Below are 19,985 nucleotides of genomic sequence, written 5' to 3' on the forward strand. Positions count from 1 at the left end.
GGCGAACTTTGTGCCGTGGCAAACGATACGAGTTTCCCGATCGAGAGGCATGAAATTGCTGCATGGTAAGGCCCGCCAAAGCAAACTTACTGACTTTTGGAAATAAAATGTGTTTTTGTAAATTCCATGTCTTTTCTGCCGCATTCTCGCGCCAACGAAATTCCCGCAAGAGCGAAATTTTGTGCTTTCCCCGCCGATTTCGTTACTGCGGGTTTCAACTGTACGCCAGGTTTCTACAACACAGTGATGCTGCCGAGGACTTTCGATTTGGAGCAATTTTTGGAACAGCGAAATTTTCATTTTAGAGCACTTTGGAGCAGCGAAAATTTTTATCTTGGAGCACCTTGGAGCAAGTAATTTTGCATCTGGGAGCACTCAGGAGCAGCTAAATTTGCATCCCAGAGTACACTGGAGAAGCAAGTTGCAGTTACATTCAAGCACTTGAATAATTATTATGGTGTTCTTATGCAGAGCTAGAAATACTATTTCGATTCATTGCAAATCTCATGGAGAAAATCATCTTAGGAGAATTCCATATTTCACTTGATAATTCAAAAATAAGGGCGTCATGCAGTTGAGTGCTCTGGAATAACCTCTTCAGCGATTATTTTCGACACTAGCAAATAAACAGATACTGGATACTGGATCAATAAAATTGTGCTTTATGAAATAACACTAAATAGATCTATGTGGTTATCAGCAGACGTGGTAGACAAACGCCCTGACGTACAGCAGTGCCTCAATGCTAAAGAGTCACACTGTCCATACTTCATTGTCCTAAGACGACTCCAAGGCAAAAGCCAGATTATTTTTCTTCTCAATCGACTGTATTGCTGGGCGTAACATGATGTCGCTTGGCTAGCCTCAAAAAGCCAACAGACTCCGACACTCCCTTCCCTCTCTCTGAGGCCTCTCTGTGCTGCAGCAAGAGCATTCTCGCAGTACTTCCAGACTGTCGTTTGTGCATGCGCCGGCTTGCCTGGAAATGGATATTCGCTTCACGCCAAGCTTCCGCAGAAGTGTCCAAAAGTGCGTTCAACGGGAGACTACGTGATATAACAAACTTCGTTTTCTTTTTACAGAGAAGCTGTATATAGCTAGACATTTTTTTTGTACACAGAGAACCCCCAGAGCCCTCTAGGGAGCAGTGCGGAGAAAAAAAAACAACAACTCACAGCGTCCCTTATGCATTCGCCTAAGACTACTGGAAGGCGAAAGCCATCTTCTTCTTCTCACTCGATGTATTGATCCTCCCCCTTCCCCCTCTGGAGGCTTTCTGCACCTAACGTGGTTTGGCACGGCCTCCAGAATCGGAGGCATTGCAAGCTTTCTGCGCCTCACCTGGTTTTGTACCGCCTCCATGATCGGCGCACCGATCATGGAAGCAGTGCAAAGCAACCATGTGATGTGATGACGTCACCATGTGACACCCTGATGTATGACGTCATGATGACATCATCATGTGATGATGATCTATTGCATCAATCGTGTTGACGCTGCCGACGCCAACGGTCAATTTTCATGTTTGATGAGGCATTTAAGGCATTCGTATTAATATTGTGTATTGAATTAACAGCCGGGCCGCTAACAACCTGACCTTAGATACCAAACTAGCCTCCACCATGTGCTGTGCACGAAACAGCTTCGCTGATCATCCACCTCACAGAGCGGAATGACTCAATTTTCATCTTCTTTTTATTGCGATAGCAAATATATGGTCACTCTCGACGGTCTTTTTTGCCATCGCCGTTGCCGTCATTTTTCGTATAAAGTCCAAATTAATAATATCACCCTGCGCATTCTACCAGCGGGTAAAAGCTCGCGAGCGCTGGCTGACAAACGCAGCTGAAGCGGCGATGAAACGAGCCGGCCGTCTCCGTCGCATGGAGGGTGTGTGAGATAACATCGTCCCACGTGCGAGGCCTGCCGTCAATTGCTGATCAAACAGAGAGGAAACGCCCCGCCCATCTTTTGTAAGGAGCATGAAGGAACGCCAGGGAAGGGGGAGGGGGTGGCTGCGTCGCTCAGAGGGCACAGTTGCTGGCGCGCACGCTATCTCAAGGCATCAGGAGATGGCTCGTAAACTTGCTGTGCTCTCAACGCTTACTTCGCATTTAGAGAACTGACAGCACAAAAACTGCTTCGGTTGCTGGAGCAGCCTTATTTCCTTAAACCAGTGCTTTGTTGAGTTACGTGAGTTGGGATCCAAAAAAGTTAGCTGGTAACCTTACTTCGTATAACAATACAATTTGTTGGTACTATTGCACTCACTGCTTCGCCCTTAAGCAAAACTGTTCTTTTAACCGTCCGCTATTGACCCTGGAAAGCGAGGGGCAGACGTGTAACATGGCGTAGCCGCTTCACAGTGGGCAGTCAGGGGCGGACTCGCTACTGACAGCCAGTGCATATTAAAACCGAATTGTGGCTGCTCCGACCAGGAGGCATGCTTTTATTAATGAGATGACATTTTAAAAAAAACAAGCAAAAAATTTCGAATGGGGACTCTAGCACTCATGAGCTCGAAAGGGCAGGGCCTTTTAGGGGGTATTTACCGCGAGAGCGATCACAAACTCTGATGTGCTGGTGGAAGGAATTATGAAAAAGCTCTGCTGGATGAAGATCCAAGGATAAAGTACATTTGAGGAAAAGTGTCAATGCCTTCCCCCCGTTCACGTGCTCTTCCATGGATGCAAAACACAGAAAATTCAATACTGTTCCATATATCTATTGCTAACGATCCGAGATTTCATTCCGCAATGTCCAGAAACGGAAGTGACAGACATTTTAGAGGCATGTGTGTAGTTATTACTGAACATTGCTTTCATTACGTGCCGTGCGACACTTGAAATGACCTATACCAGCCGTGTTTCTGGAACAGACGACGTCCGCTGATGAATCGGCACCACACTTTCACAGTTGTGGCGGTTTGAGCGTGTTGGTATGACGTGACCAATAAATTCTAAGCGCACAAAGAGACAAGGACAAAAAACATGTATGACACACAAATTTTACACTTTCACGCTACCGACTGCCTAGACGTCATGAGCCTCTGCGGAGAACGGACTTTGCTGTCGAGCCGACTTGCACAACACGAGCTGCATCGGCACCGTGCATGGTGTCATGGGACGCATTCGCAACCGCTGTTTATTCAGCGGGATACTTCTTGGACGGTGGTTGTGACTTTGGCGGCCCCAAGATCAAGCTGTGCATGTTTTGACGTGCCGGCGGTGCGATGGCCAGCGATAGACGCCCCCCAAACCCGAGACTCTGGCGCAGTTTGACGCAATTTTCGTCGATACAGTCGAACACGGATATATCGAATTTTCGGCTATATCAAACTCGTAAATTATCCCCTTGAAAATCCTTTGTAAAAGTATAGAAATTCGCACGTTTATATCAAACGGTATTTTTACCCGCCATCGGATATATCGAACGCTGCACAAGCTGGAAGGTGCGCTTCGGCACTCACTGCACCCCGCGACCTTTGCGGTACCGCGCCTCCGCCGACACCCGAAACATGCGAAAAACATGAGGGCGAGAGGGCTCGGACTATACTCCTGTTGGGCACGTTCTCCAAATTGCGAAACAGCTTTTTTCTTCTTTTGTCCTCTCTCCCTCGCTCTTATGCTTTCTCTGCGTTACCGTCGGCTCGGAGAGCAGGAACGAAGGAGCCGGCGGCCTCCTCCTTTCGCCGTTTCTTCCTTTCTTTTTTGTCGCTGTTTTGTGAGTTTTGATCAGCCAACCACAGCCCGCGCCTTTCGTAATTGCTCAGCCAACCACAGCTCATGCCTTTCATACATCGCTGCTGCCCTCGCAGGTAGCCGGGTAGCCTGATAACCATCGCGGCTAATTGCGAACGCTTTGTTGGCGGAGTCCACTTCCGTGAGTTTTCGCATACCACCGCATTCTTCTTTTGTGTGCGTGCTGTGCAAAGGCGCTGTGGACTGCTTGAATTTTAGACTACTCGTGTAGCAATGGCCAGCGTCAAGAAGCGCAAGAACCTTGACTTTGTGACGAAGTTGAAAGCCATACAGCGTGTTGAGGGGGTGAAAAAAGTTCGACGGTGGCGGACGACATCGGGATACCACGGAACACTATAAGCACCTTGTTGAAGAACAAGGCGGATATCAAGGCAAAGGCGCTGAAGCAGCGAACGTCGGGAGCCTGTCGTATGCGCGCTCCTGCTAACGGGAAAGTAGAAAAGGCACTGTATGCCTGGTTCAGAAGTGCGCGCGAAGAACATTCCTGTGGATGGCCCAATGCTGATGCAGGGTTCGTACAGGCTTTGAAGGCAAAAATTCAAGGGTTTTTAAGGACTTTCAAGGCCCGAAAAAGTTTTTTTCAAGGACCCATATCAATAATTGATCTCGTACTCGTCATAAAAAAATGACAAATTTATTGAACACTTATTGAACAGCCTAAGACGAGTTGAATTATTGCACAGTCTAAGACGCGTTCAAGACTACAGTGAGGCAGATCGAAAGTGTTCATGAAAGCGCCAGCAGTTTTGCGGCGATTCCTTCGTTGATATTTAGCAGTTCTTGTGTCTTGTTTTTTGCTGTTTTTCTCAGACTATTTGACTTCACTATGTATGTGACATCACCTGTCTCTTCGGCTTTCAAAGCCAATTCATCTGCTGAAGTTGTCAGATCAGCAACTGTTGCTTCTAGCTTCACTTTTTTTCTCCTTAAATTATCGATTTCGTCCTCCACAAGGCGCCTTTTTGAATCATTCGCTTCCTCTTGTTGCTTCCTCTTCTGCTCTTCCAAATGCGCATGGTAGCGATGCCTTGCAGATGAAACAGAGGTCTTCAGTTCCTTTGTTATAGGGATGTTAAGGATGCCACCTGCCTTATCAACGGCGTCACATATAGCACGTTGCATGATGTATGACAGGCTTTTGAGGTTTTCTACAGAAACTTGCTTGTTTACACTAAACCCTCTCTCAACAGTTGCCTGGCCATGGCTCAACACAAGCAAAAGTTCCACTACTCTCCACAGCTCACTGTACGATGAGTTGAACTTGAGGAGTTCTAAAAAAAATATATCTAGCCTATCCGAACTCTTTTCGAACAAACGCAGCTTGTGCTTCTCCATCTGTAGCATTTCGGCATACTCGGCAAGTACAGTGTCTCGACGGTAATCAGTCAACCTTTCAGCAGCGATAAGTGCATTCAAAACATTCTTCAGACCTGCTAAACACTGGTCCGGCTTGGTGCACATTTGCCGAGGATCCAGCGAGGAGAGACCTCTAACCAAGGGGAACTTCAGCGGACTCTTCTCAAGAACCTTTTTCGTCACACTGAGAAGGAATTGCTTACATTCCATTTTAAATGCAAATGCCTCTTTTGCACTGACCTTAGACTTCTTCAAAATTTGCTCAGCTGTATGTCCAATGTCCACTTTCTCAAGCGCAGTGTGATTGTTCACGTCTTCAATGTTGATTTTCAACAGGCCTGTCAGCCCATTGATGCAGAGAGAACTGAGCACTTCAAAACTTAGTAAGCAACTTCCGGACAATTGCTTCAAGATCCCTTGCGAGAAAAAATACAAGTGGTTGGTCCACCTGATATTCCGTCAGGAAAGGTTTGAGAATTAGTGCAATCGCAAGGGCGAAGTTCAGTTTTGCTTGAATTAGCGGGTCCCCACAGAAATTGTGCAAGTTCTGAAACGAAGCGCATTTTGGCTGGTTCACCTCTTTACGTCTTGCAGACTCGATGTACATTGCCACATCAGGCCACAGGGCCAGTGCACGTTCAATCACTGGAACGTTTTCGACCCAGCGATGGGCAACATACCTGAGAGGAAACATTGTCTTCCCGGTCACCATTGAGAAGTCCTCTCGCCTGGCTGGGGAATCTTGAAATAACACACCTAGACTAGACAGGAGAATGTCCAATCCCCACTTGCTGGCAGTTACACCTGCTCTGTATGCGTTGTGCACCACGTGTAGACCACAAGTGCCTAAATCAAGGCAGTTTACCTGATAGTTTTCATGCAAGTGCTTCTGAAAGCTTCTGAAAAATTTCAAATTAACGTTTGGTCCGTCCATAGAAACTTGAAGAATCTTTGCAAGTGGCAATGGCTCCAGTGCCTTCAACAATTCATCTTCAATGTCGTCCGCCGTTGCATGGCCCATAAAAACGGACGTCAAGTACCTGGTAGTTATTCTTTGAGATGCATCCCAGTATCTGATGTGAACGTCCATCTGCTTCTGGTGGAGGTAATCATTTGCGGATTCATCAAACAAAACCACGTAGCAATCACACTTCTCTATTGCCCGGTGGACGGACGATAGAAAGAAGGGGCCCAAACCATGGCACGCAAGGTACGCGCACTTCTTTTCTCCACACGTAAAGGCCTTCGCCACTTCGCTGTCGGGAAACATTTTCCGGAACAGTTCGCTTGTGTGTGCGGATGAGCTGTACGAGTAATGTGAGGTAACAACTTTCAATGCCCACAATATCTCGGCTTCGGTCGCTGCATCGTGGGCCTTGCACGCGGTATTCAAATCCGAGGACTGCGTTGGGACTGAACGAACGGATTCGCCACTCTCGCGGGGTGTCACATACTTTATCAAGGAGCTACTTGCTGCGTCCTTCAGGTTGCCGATGTGCTTCGCACTCCTCTGGTGGCTTTTTAGCGCAGACTCCCCCATCGATGAGACATCGAATGTCTTTGCACATGGTCTGCATCTAGCCCGATGCGAACTCATTGGGTCCGGCGCGACCCAGTCTTTGTACGCAACGTGGCTGAGCCACGACTCCTGGAAATTGCACTGCCCGGGCATTGCGCACAAACACAACTACGTCCACGTCCAACGCGCGCGGCATAAAACGTACTCCGATGAAGCGAACGAGAGGTGGCGAACAAGCGGGCTAAATGTCCATCGTCGATGAAAAACGCACACACAATATGGCAACACGAGTGCTGATGGCGGACTTGTGGTACACTACTTGTGGCGAATAACCAAATCAGATTGGATTGGCTTGGATCGGAAAGCGACCTACGAACGCTCTCAATGTTGCCGGTTGCTGAACGAACACTCGGCACCGCTGAAGTCCACAGACCTTTCACATTCTCACGGTGTTGTTGTTGGCGGTAGTTGTAGTGTGGTCCCTAGAATATGTTGCTAGTCTGCCGTCTAACGGCGCGGAGACGGCAGAAGAACCAGCGGCACGGACGCGGCCGTGCCCCTGGTTCATGCGCTGGGTGCCAGGGGGCGCCACGATCGATCGGAGCGCCGTGACCGCGGAGCATGCATCATCGGCGCGGACGCGGCCTTTCATGGAGACGGCAGACTAGCCAGTATTCTAAGTATTCTGGGACCATAGTTGTTGGAGAAAGAATGAGACGCCTAATTTCTGCAGCCCATAAGGGAGCACGGCGCAGCGTCTCACGGTGTCAAGCAGCGACAACTGCCTCCCCTTCCGACTCCCTCTCAAGCGCAGCCTGAGTCTGCCCCGCAATGTTCTTCCACACTTATAAGATTTACAAAGCCACTTACATTTAAGTACATTAGCCACGCACCTTTCAGCGAACAATGTGCGAACGCGATGCGTTTTTTTCCCCTCCGCTAATCGCCCGTCGTTAGTGAGCGGGGGACGCCGTTTCACCGGGCGCTGAGAAAGCGTTAGCAATACATGGATACCGGAAACAAACGTTACCTAATAAGATTTGTCGGCCGCGCTTCAATGGTTGTCAATACTTAACAAAAGAAAGAAAAATAATCTAGGGACTTAAGGCGCCGCGGACGGAATTCAAGGGTTTTCAAGCACCACTTTCAAGCACCGCAATATTCAAGGGTATTCAAGGCCTTAAAAATGACACTTTCAAATTCAAGGGTTTTCAAGGTTTTCAAGGACCCGTGCGGACCCTGTGATGGCTAAGGCCAAATGGTTTGCCGCCGCTCTCAGTGAAGACGATTTCGCCAACAACACCAGGTGGCTTCACCGGTTTAAGCAATGCTACAACATCGTCGGCAAACGACGAGCGCATAGACGACGCATTCCGCGAGTTGGCGTCCCTCTTCCCGGCTGCCGTTTCCCCCGAAGTGTCTGCGGACAATTTCGTGGAAGCGGACTGCAATGTTCAGGCTGTCGCGAGCCACGCTGACGAAGACATTGTAGCTGCGGTCGCAGGGACCCAGGATGCCCAGGCCGACAGCTTAAGTGTTGAGGAAGATCGTCCGGAAGAGGCGGCGGCTACACGCGCGTACTCCGCCGCTGAAATGGCGGCAGCGTTCGGTTTGATTCGCCATTGTTGCGGCGACATGGAGGGAACCGGGCTGTCGCACCTGGACAGCCTTGATAAGATCGAGGCCAACGTCTTCATCTTCATTTCAAAGACAAAGAAGCAGGCCAAGATAAACGATCTTTTTTCACGCAAATAAAATGTTCTGTTGCATCGTGTGTGCGGAATTATAGTTGTCAATTCTTGAATGCGCCGATTGTAGGTGATCGTCCGCCACTGGTAAGGTCTCGGGGCCTGTATTCTTTTATATTGAATTTTTCATATATCGAACTAATTCGCGATCCCCTTTGAGTTCAATATATCCGTGTTCGACTGTATTATCAAGATGACGCAGGAATGGAATCACCGTACAATAACAATTCTATGCTTGCCAGGTTTTTATTTGCGCCGCCAGATCGCCCCACCAATGCGGCCTCTCACGTATACGGCTACACTAATCCAGTATTACACTAATGTAAAGAAGTCTATGGACGAACTGAGATTCTCTATTAACACTGTCTGTGTTACTTGTTGGCGATGATATTTCTCTATGCCCTACTCCACTTTCATAGCTTGTGGCTGTGTTGGCGTGTACAGTACGTGTAATGAAACGACGCTCTTTCCACACTTCTAAGTTAGAACATGACTGCAGCGCACAACGGTTCCCTGACATGCTGACTGACGAGCACACGACAAATCATTCGAATATCAGGCATGAGGAGTGAGGAGAGCCACTGGGAGTGAGTGTTCTCAGACATCGGTGCCAGTCAGCGCCACGATAAGAACACTCAGATCGCCAACTTCATCGTTACTAGTGCATCATGACTCAGGATGGCATGAGCCACACCGAACACATCACAGTAATGTCACTGTAGCAGGTTACTGAACGCCCCGTTAAGCTTTCATACACTGTTTGCCCCTCGAAACAAAACAACTTCAGTATTAATACCAAGCAATCAAATGAAGGACAAATCTCAAGCTTGAAATTTCTGTCAGTGCCCCTTTAACGATTCGGCTTTTTTTTTTTTATAGACAAGCTTTTTTAACAATACGATACTCACGGTTCTGCATACAAACTGGGGAAGATCTTTCGCTTCAGGGCATCATTAGTGGCTCGCCTCTGGAATGTGCGTAAGTCCTGCATCTCTTCATTTTCAGTCCTGACCACAAAAGACAAAAACATAATTACATACATACATACAGTTTGGAGAACTTACATGAGAGAAATGGCATTTTTTCTCACATCATTGTTCTACTTACTATTAAAGGTTGCCAAATGCTACAAAAAGGAACAGATGGTAGTGTGCACAGCACAAAATTGACTTAGGAAAAAAAGAAATGAACAAAGCAAAAGAGTGCCCTTTGCACTGTTTAGCAACCTTCTTTCTCCCATATTTTATTTCCAAGTTGATTTTGTGCTGCATAGACCACCAAAGAAAGTGTGTTCCACACTCACTGTCACGGCTTTGAGTGGCGCTAACACTCCCAGGGTTTGCATGCACATTAACACCCGATAAAAGAACGATAGGACGACTGCCGCCATAGCTCAATTGGTAGAGCATCGGGCACGTTATCCAAAGGTTGCAGGTTCGATCCCTGCCAGCGGCAAGTTGTCTTTTCGTAGACTTTACTTTCTTCACATCTATGTCTCAATTACAACAATACACTTAAACAATACGAATAAACCATGTGTATGTAACAACAAAAATGCTTTTTTTGCCACTTTCAAGCACGCAAAAATATTTTAGACAATTTTTTTCTGAAGTAGGATTGTCTGAAGAATTTACTTCAGCAATAAAAAAATGAAACATTTTTGGACTGCATTTCGCGAAAAAGCTCGACCCTCAAAGGGTTAAGGGGCTCACTGGATGACGTGGAGGATGTGATAAGACGCAACTTAAAATCAGAGCTGCTGCTGTCTACGTGATCACGCGCTACATGTGCAGGTGGGTGCAGGCACTAAACACTTCTCCTCGCCACCGACAAGCGCACAGTGATTTCAGTCCATCTCACTCAATACTGCATCCTGTCTTCGATTGGGTTGCACTCTCAAACGTCACAAAGCACATCAAAGTCGTCCCTTTTTGATAACCTTAGCGCGAAGCACCGCTCGGAGCATTCTTTCAGTGAGCCACCATTTTGAAAACTGCCCTCTCTCGATAGCTCCATGATCTCGCGAGAGCGCCCTGTAGAACATTCACGTACATAGAGCACACAGTGCAAGCGTGAAGATCTCGCACGCACCCGCAAGACGCGTGGGCGGCCTCTATGTATTGCGCGTGCGCAGTGTAGACACGCAGGAGCTCCACGTACGTGAAACTAAAACTGTCGATTAGAGTGTGGGCCTTACACAGGTATGTACAGTAATGCAAAGGCATGCCCAAGTGGAAGAGTCTGATGGTTTTGTTCATGAGCAGTTCATCATATGCCACAAAACCATAATGCAAGGGTCAAGAATGCCACAGACGTGAGGCACCTAGAGCAAAATGCAAGATCGAGCAATGTGAAAAGGACACTGGGTGAATGTCAACGGTGTTGCAGTGCTTCGTGCTATTACACAGCAGTTAGCCCTGACTGCTGTCATCATGACGAAACATGTGCTGTGCTCAGAGGCTCAAGGGTCTTATTTTTCATGCATGTCTATTAGGGGTGTGCGAATAGTAAATTTTGGAACCGAATCGAATACGAATCAAATAGGGATGACACCAAATCGAACACGAATACAAACCGACCACTGTTCAAATACATTTCGAATAGTAAGGCAACCATTTTTAAAACAGCCTTAGACTGGTAAGGTAACGCTTTTCGAAACAGTCCGAGAATTCCAGCACACTTTGTTTGAAAGAAATATTCACAAGCTTTAACAAAGGAACATTACGATTACTTTTCACCGACAAAAAATACCACATACATTTAAACTGAGCAAACTCGTATACAGCAGCAACGAGAGCCTTTGAAATATTTTGCAACTGCAGTATTCAAGATGGTACTTTTAAAACAACTTGAAACTGATACGTAACTACAGTCGAACCCACTTATAACGATTCCAGATATGACGATCTATCGGTTACAACGACCATATTTCGGTGCACTTATGATTTTCCTATGCTACCCACTGAAACTGCGTCCCCATATAGCGAACATTCTTCAAAGCCTCCTACTTTTACAATGAACACTTCAGACACGGTCGTGGTAAAAATATGGCGTATACAAAGCGAAAAAAAGTTAAAGCAAGCCTTCTAAAGCATGAGAGGGGCACGCTCACGCGTGCCCCGCTCTAGTTTGCTCATGATGAAGATACCCTAGATCGGCGAGCACCGCGCGCTGATTTCGGACGCTGCGAGCGAGGTCGCTCACTTTCCTGGCATTTCTTCAGTGGCAGAATGGCAGCGACGAATAAAAAAAAAGAAAGAAATAGGAGGCAGCATGAAGCCTTGTGGTCAGCTTTTGCACGGCAACCTTTTCTGGCGCCGTTCTCTGCAGCTACAAGCGCCTACGAAGAACCTATGCCTTGGAACGCAAGAAGCCATAAAATGCAATAAACGATGACCGTGACAACTTTTCGGCGCCTGAAAGTTCACTGCGTTGATGCCACAATGTGCCGCAAAATGTCTTTCGTCTTTTTGGTAATGGCAGAGACTGGCCAATCAATGATTACGACTTGCGCTCGATTGTGGCGATTCCTTCACGTTCCTTCACGAATAAGGATCAGAAGAGAGCGAAGGCAGTCATGGGCACATTACCAGTAAAAAGTAACAGTGTTACAGTTACCTAAGCCAAAAAAGTAACTCTGTTACAGTTACAGTTACTGTGAAAAAGTAACGTCGTTACTTTTTCGTTACTGTATAAAATAAGTAATAGATCACAAAACAAATGATAGAATTTGTTTAATTAAAACATACGAAGGCATGCGAGTAGTCAAAATTGCACGTGGAAAGCCTAGACGAAGGAAACCTAAAAGGGGGGCCAACACAAGCAATCGTTGTGTACGCCTTATTTTGTCGCATCAATAAACGTCCTAGGATACTGTAACTGGAAAACGTGGTTGATGCACTGGAAGAACAGCAGTATCCTAGGACGCTTATTAAAGATACCCATAAATGCGTGCGAAGAGGAACAGGGAGTTCGTCACGAGTGAAGACGACGTCCATTGTGTGTATTCCCTATGTTCAAGGTGTATCAAACTTTCTGTATCAAGGTTTGTATCAAGTTGTATGAAGCTCTGTGTTCAAGGTGTATCAAACCGTTTTTAAGCCCCACTATACCTTGGGACATGTGTTCGCGAAACCCAGACCACACACCTGCGGACGACCAGAGCGGGGTTATATACATGTACAATGCGGGGATTGCGACGCGACTTACATCGGCGAAACAGGCAGGAAAAACGGGATGTTGCTAAAGCAACCCATGCAACGCGTTCTAAGACGGGGCTTGTTGAACACTGGACAACAGCACACAGCTTTGACCAAAACTGTGGGACGCGTTGGCTCGTGAACGAAGGCGGGGGGAAGAAAACTCCTGTAATCGTGGTTCATTTGCCGCAACGCACCGGCTTCCAACAACCTGAGGATGCCACCTGCATAGTAGGCAAAGCGTCTATCTCATTTTGTTAATAATTGTTGTGTCAAGTCAAGAGTAAACATTTTACATTCAGTTCCAAATAGGTTTTAAAAAATTGCTTCGCTAATTCACGGTACTGCTGGCTCTCAGCTGTTTTGCGCACTGCTGCTTTCTAGCCGCCTGTCAAACACGATTAGCTCGGAGTCACGGACGAAGCTCGGAGTCACGGCGCTACCGGTACACCAAGAGCAGAGGTAGAAGCTCAAGTGACAAAAAGGATATATATACGCCGAAAAAAAATTTGGACGTGAACTTAGCAAGCTGTTCAGATGCAACATGATTGATTTACGATATGTAGCTTGCAAGTAAACTTGAACTTGCGTTAAAGACCAACCTCCGATCTCGGTCTTCTGCAGGGAAGATAAGCCTCTTAGCGACCTCCTCTCCTAAACTGCGAGGGGAGCCTTACTGTGGCAAGTTGAACGGTGGAGAGCATATGGTAAAGAAGGAAGTTCAAAAAAGTGGAAAGTGTTTAACGTCGGCCTTTACCGAGTGCTGCTGTTGGATAATTTTTTAAAATAAAAGATGTAGAAGTAACTGTAACGGTATTTCCCGTTACAGTTACTGTGTAAAAAAAGTAACAGTGTTACAGTTCCAAGTTCCTATAACTTAAAAGTAACTAGTTACAGTTCCAAGTTCCTATAACTTAAAAGTAACTAGTTACAGTTACAAGTTACTGAAAAAAGTAACTAGTTACCGGTAACTAGTTACTGCCCAAGACTGAGCGAAGGTGATGTGGCGGGCGGTGATGAACATGCCACAGTCATTTGCAGCTATCGGCTCGGCTGCACGTGTGGCGTACACTATTCGGACTGATGGCGGTACAAGCAGTACAAGCACGCAATGCTGCCGTTCGCAAGTTTGCCGCCGCTGCGCCACGCGAGATAAAGTGCGCGTTGCTTCACAGAAACGAAAATGGCTAGCTGGTGTTGAGCGGCATGAGCACCGAGTAACGTCGATGCACTTACAGCAAGCGTATACTGCGTGTTTTATTAATCGACAACCCAAGCGCGCTGCGCCTGTCACGCAGGACTGTTACAGCATCGCGGAGACGTAGAGTGCGCGTTGCTTGCAAAATGCTTGTCTTCGCCGCGTTGAACGCACAGGCTACTCGCCGCACACGTGCACGGTCCGTAGTGAATTGGGCACAAAGAGCGCACAGATGCGCGTAATACAGCAAGCGGCCCGGCAATGATGATGTGAGCCGAGTAGGGGACGAGCTGCACGCAACTAGCCAGGGATGATCGGCTCCACGTGGCGGTACCGCGGTTCAGTGAAATTGTGTCGGTTCACTGCAAAGGCGGTTTAACCAGGGGGTGGAAACTCCCTATACCTCCCATGGAACGCGCTCTCGCATGCTGATACGCTGTGGCAGCGCCGCTTCCACCACTGGCGGCTGCCGGGCATCTACTAGAAATAATTCACAAACAAAACATTTCTTTCATGACATCACTGGTGAAGTCAGCATATAGAGAGAAAGAGCGCGAAACCGAGATGAGGTGGGTTACTGCGGAAGCCCTCCTTTCCCACTTCGCATGCAAGCGGAATGTGTTCGTGCTATCTTGCAGGTCCACTGGCCGCTTCGGCGACACAGCCATTTGTTAAATTTAGTTAACCATTTTTTAAAAATTTTGTTCGTGTGTAAGTGCACAAACTAAAGCTGACCGATTTCTCAATCAGACAAAACTTGGTCAACACAAGTAAAATTTAAATCTTTTTTTTTTTTTAATCAGATGTTTCTACTAAAAAACAGAGACATACACGTAGTGTGAAAGTGTCAATCTGCTAAAGCAACTTTAATTCACAACTGAAATATGCACATAATGAGCAAACATTGAACCCAGAACATCCGAACTAATGTGAAAATTACTAACAATCACGAGCAGGCCACGTCGTACTTGACTCGATCACGTCTGCTATGATGGCAAACATATTTTTCTTGCAGAACTTCAGTAGCAAACAAGACAGAAGTTCAGGGTAATATGGAGCCTTGAATCGATGAGAAATCGTTGAAAAGGGAATGCGGCCGGAGACAATGTTTCGACAAGTTGACTTGTCTTCGTCAGGGCAGCAGCATTGCCTTGACGAAGAAAAGACCACTTGTCGAAACATTGGCTCCAGCGACATTCCCTGTTAATTAAACGATTTCTCAAAGCGTCAGTGAGTCCATTACATGTATTTCAGTGACAGTATTACAAGTAAAGGTCCACAAAGTTTCAAAGTGGCTACATGCATTTCCATGAACAGGAAGGATCCTATAATTGCTTCACATCATTTGAACTACATGGCAAAAGTAAAAGATGAACAAACTGTGCCGCCGAACCAACACGCATTCAAGCCTTTCATTAAACGCATTTTGCCGGCAACACATAGGCTGCCGTCATGACGAATTAGTCTAGCGACACTGCGCTTATGTCAGTCCACACAGGCTTGCAGAGAACCGGATTTACTCATGTACTCATGCAAAATAAATACTTGCTCAAATAATGGACTCAATACTTGTGCTCACCCGTTGTCACTAGGAAACCTGAAAAACCTTCGCGCAACTGGAAATTCTTGGGTTAACACACCACAAAGCTGCACAAAACATGTGATGCCCCGATTTAGCCATCTTCGTCTAATACTCGGTTGCCCTCCTCGACGTGGCTCCCTGCGGCTTCCCTTCGCTGCACGCCCTATCAAATGTATTATCTCTCCCGTATTCATACTTGGTACGTCAACCGAGCGAGATAACCGAGCGCGGCTCAACTTGGGATATCACTGAGCGAGTGGCAAGGGTGAGAGGAGGCAAGCGCTACAAACACAAGTCAAGCAGTTCCCGCGTTTCACCCGATTTAAAATTCACAAAATAAGAAATAAAAAAGACAAATAAACAAAAGAAGAGCTCTTTACACTTCAGTCCAATTTCTTTATTTGTAAAAACTCGTGAAACACAATAAATGCGAACATTCACATCAACCTCACTTCGTTGAACCAGATTTTAATGCCCGGCAACCGCTACGAGCGGGCATGTTCCTTGGAACCGAAACTGGCGCTCAGTTTCCGGGGCCTGGTTTAACTCACTTGTGCATGCAGCAAGCGTCGCTTCCCAACACGAAAAGGCCTACCTTTTCACCGGAAGGGTTGTTAGCACTTTTGAATAAAAATGCGCAGAAAAAAGCAGCTTGGTCGCTAAGTGCATGTTTTTGACGGCGAGTCCATTTACAACGAACTACTCATATAACGATCAGTTTTCGTGGCACTTTTGAGTTCGTTATAAATGGGTTCGATGTACTAAGCTATTTTCCTGAGTTAATATCAGATGGTGGATGGATGACACTGTCGCCTTAGCGACACTGGAGTTTTAAGCAAAAATGCCTTCAGTCGATAGTCCCGTAAGCACATGGGCTGCATGCATCTGGGTAATTGGATGACACAAACAAGAAAAGTTACCCCTCGCTGCTCCGACGTCTCGTTCCTTCAAGCATTGTTCATCATTGCTGACTATTCGAGAAATATTTGAAAAATGTTCGGTATTTCAAATACGCACTATTCGATTTGAGCCCCGAACCGAATAGAATGCTATTTGATTCGTTATTAGAAATTTTCTAATATTCGCACACCCCTAATTTCTATTAGGTAGGGGTGTGCGAATATTCGAAATTTCGAATATTTTTCTAATAGTGTTTGCTATTCAATTCAATTCGCACTGGAATTTTACTATTCGAACAATTCGAACTTCCTAAAGACAAATACAGTCAATGTCCGATTGAAAGTGACCCCTTCAGGTTTTCAATATGCTTCACCTCATTACACTCTTGTATTGCGGCGAAGCTACCTTTCAAGCTCCATTACAGTCAAGCTTAGCCGGCACAGTCAACGTCCGATTATAAGTGGTCCTTAGATTTTCAATATGCTTCACCTCATCACACCACAGCATTGCGGCAAAGCTGCCTTTCAACCTCTGCTACGGTTGCAAATGTATTAACTCAAGAAAACGCTGGTTCCAACATGGAGATAAAAGATGTGGCAGAGGTGGGGGCTCAATTAATTCCGTTTTGGACCTGAAATTCGGGCAGGAAGTCCGAAAAATCGGACGCCGAAGCTTTTTAGCATCCAAAATTTCAGATGATGTTATATATCGACATCTACGAGGCAGATTTGGAACTCCGGACTTCAAAAGAGCACACCCTTGTCCGCCACATCAGTTGGGCTTCCACAGATGTTGAAAGAGGAGGAGAGGCTGAGGAAATGGTATCTTTGCCTATCACGTGTAAAGTGTTGTCGGCAACACTTTGGTTGCACCAAATCATGTGCATAAATACAATTCGGCCTCTAGATTGCGCTTCAACATAGCGAAAAGAAACACTTTCATGTTGCTATCATAAGAATATGCTTAGGAATCCTCTCCAACTTTTTTTTCTGGAATTTCACTTCGAAGTATTCGAAAAATATTCGAGAAATATTCGAGAATATTTGAAAAATATTCTATTCGCACTCACACTTCAAAATTCGAATTCGCTTCGCACCCAAAATCTTGCTATTCGCACAGCTCTACTATTAAGTGATGAACAAGTTTTCCGAATTCTACCTCATGAGAATTGTCTGGGCACCATTCTTTTGTGATAAATAGACGATCAAGAAGAAAACTGACCAGTAGTTTGGAAATATGAAAGCATGTCACATTAACAATTCATTCTAATTTTTTTATATACTGCAACCTTCTTATGATGCAAAGGCAAATCAAGAGATGTCTGAGAAAAATTTTGAATTTAGAATCCACAGCCCTTCAGCTAATACACAATTCCAAAAAAAATGTCAGTCATGTCAGAAATGCTTTGATCTTACCTGTACTGACAGGTTTTCTTCACAGAACACCATCGATTCAGCTCCTTGTCTTTGGCTGCAAGAATCTGCAACAGAAGAGATCCCTGTGCTTTAGCATGGCCTACATCAAAACATGGCAAGCCAGCAAGCAAGAAAAGTAGTGCATGTTTCTACCTCTTCTGTAGTCAAGCCAAAGTCATTGGGGATGACAGAACGGTACCGAAAGCGAGTGGGCATTCCTCCAACAATGTCCTCAAAGTCCAACTTGTAGTATTCGTCAAAGTATTCCTCAAATGTCTTGCTTGCTGCGACGAAAAGAAGAAAAAAAATACAAAGAAGAAATTTCAAGTACCTCGGGTGTCTTATTCAACTACTATACATAAATTTTGAACCTGACAAAATCATCCCATTATTAGGATCACAGGGCTGGTATACAAACATCCATTTTTTTGCGTGTGTGTGAGAGTGAGAGATACAAAGGAGGGTTGGAAAGAAAGAAATTAGTTAACTATAGTTTGAAAGCATGAGAGCATGTTTCACTAAATAAATAAATAATAAATTAGGCAATTACGAAGTGATCCGGGCTGATACTCCCATAGCAGAAAAGCAGTGAAGATAGCCTTAGCAGGAATGAGAGAGCTGCGACATGACTGTGAGTGAATCGGAAGTTGATGAGGTTTAGTATCTCTGCAGCAAGTGTTGATATGGGGGTGAATCTTCAACACTTGGAACTAAGAACTCAAAAGATGCCCTTTAAAATTTTCTTGTGCGCCCACTTATCATTATTTCTTCCTTCTGGGGGATGGCGGGGTCGAGTTAACTTGTACACAACAATGTACAGACGGGTCCACTGCTAACGGGAACACTTACGTGCAGGGCATGTTCAGATTACACTCTCTTGCAAAAGCATAGTGGCCTATATTTACATAAGACTACTGGTGGTTGGCAGTTGCGACTCCTTTTGACAGAACAGTGCCATGCACGAATGAAGTTTCCCCATCCACTTGCCATTAGGGGGCCAGCAATATGAAGGGTGCTCATTCGAGTGTTCCCTTTAACAGTGGACCGTACTGTACCTGCTACGGCATTCCTTGCTAAGCAAAGCAGAAAGAGCAGCAGCCAGACTTTGCTTACATGGATCAAACAATGGCTTTTTCCTGCTGACAACCTTGGCAAAATGGGACTTTTTCCGACGTTTGCCTTTTGTTTCACCTGTCCACTCAGAATCCTGTAATAATAAGGAAAGGAAGGAGTTAATAGTGAGTACAGGCCCTTAAAAGGAAAAAAAAGACATATCAAGCACTTAATCACTTTCCCAAACAAAATACCTATACTGAAATTTCCAGGCCTGTGATGTAAAATTTCTAGCTTTATTATTGTTTAAAGTAAGAGGAGAGAACAGATCAGGCCATTATAGCCAAACTGCACAAAGATTATGTTCGCTCTGGCGTCAAAAAATTTTGATTTGGCTACAAAGCTACATCTAGCCTATTTTTTAATTTTGTACCATAGAATGTCAGAAGTCCTGTTTACCAACATTAAGAGCACTTCGCTGTTGTACAGACTGTCATCAATACCATGGCTGCTTTGCATTCACATACCGTATTTACTTGAAAAAAGAGACGATAAACGCACGCCTTACAGTGCAGCACATGTGAGACATCCTAACAACAAAAATTGGGGGACGCTTAAGCTTCGCCTTTAAGAGTTGAACGCGATAGCGATATCCTGCCCCTAGTGCGCACTTCGAACACTACGAGTGTTTAACAGAATGCGTGCACTAAGGTGCGTGCCTTATGTGTTGGGTAGCATGCTTTAAACCAGGAGCAATTATGCGCGAGAAACTTTTTCAAAGTTGCGATGCACCCACTACGTGGTCTTAAGGTAATACGCGCAGTAATGTGTGTGCCTTTTGTAATGGGTGGCTGTCTTTAAACCACCAAGTCGTTATGATATTGACATGGTGTGACGCCCGATGGCAATGTACGCTTGTACCACGCAATATTACTGCGATATTACATCTCGTACTGTGACACCTGTATACAGGACGCGTATTTTTGGGAAGCATGAAAGTTACTTTCAGTGCAGCTCCAAGCAGAGGCGTGGCTGTGTGGTAGAACAACTGCTTTCCATGCAGACGGCCTGGGTTCGATTCTCGATCGAACCCAACATTTTATTATTTATTTTATTTGCAGCTTTTTCGATTTTTCGGTCACAGACAAGATGATTTTTCGCTCACAACCAACGGCGCCGACGCCGACGGCGGAATTTCTGCGATACGAGCTCTTTAACGCTATCGCGTTAATATGTCTACCCTTACATAGAGTG

The 19,985-nt window shown here is 45.7% G+C and overlaps 1 protein-coding gene across 1 annotated transcript in view; it reads right to left on the minus strand.

Moving 5' to 3' along the window:
• LOC119404639 (protein KRI1 homolog) overlaps window positions 1-19,985 on the minus strand; it is a 101,241-nt gene that overhangs the window by 7,154 nt on the left and 74,102 nt on the right. The window contains exons 13-16 of the mRNA XM_037671214.2: window positions 18,792-18,885; window positions 17,832-17,962; window positions 17,679-17,743; window positions 9,293-9,391 (exon numbers count right to left, since the gene is read on the minus strand). Of these exons, the coding sequence (XP_037527142.1) occupies window positions 9,293-9,391; window positions 17,679-17,743; window positions 17,832-17,962; window positions 18,792-18,885 (389 nt within the window). The remainder of the gene's footprint in view (window positions 1-9,292; window positions 9,392-17,678; window positions 17,744-17,831; window positions 17,963-18,791; window positions 18,886-19,985) is intronic.

The sequence above is a fragment of the Rhipicephalus sanguineus genome, chromosome 9 (assembly GCF_013339695.2).
Source record: "Rhipicephalus sanguineus isolate Rsan-2018 chromosome 9, BIME_Rsan_1.4, whole genome shotgun sequence".
NCBI classification, from domain to species: domain Eukaryota; kingdom Metazoa; phylum Arthropoda; class Arachnida; order Ixodida; family Ixodidae; genus Rhipicephalus; species Rhipicephalus sanguineus.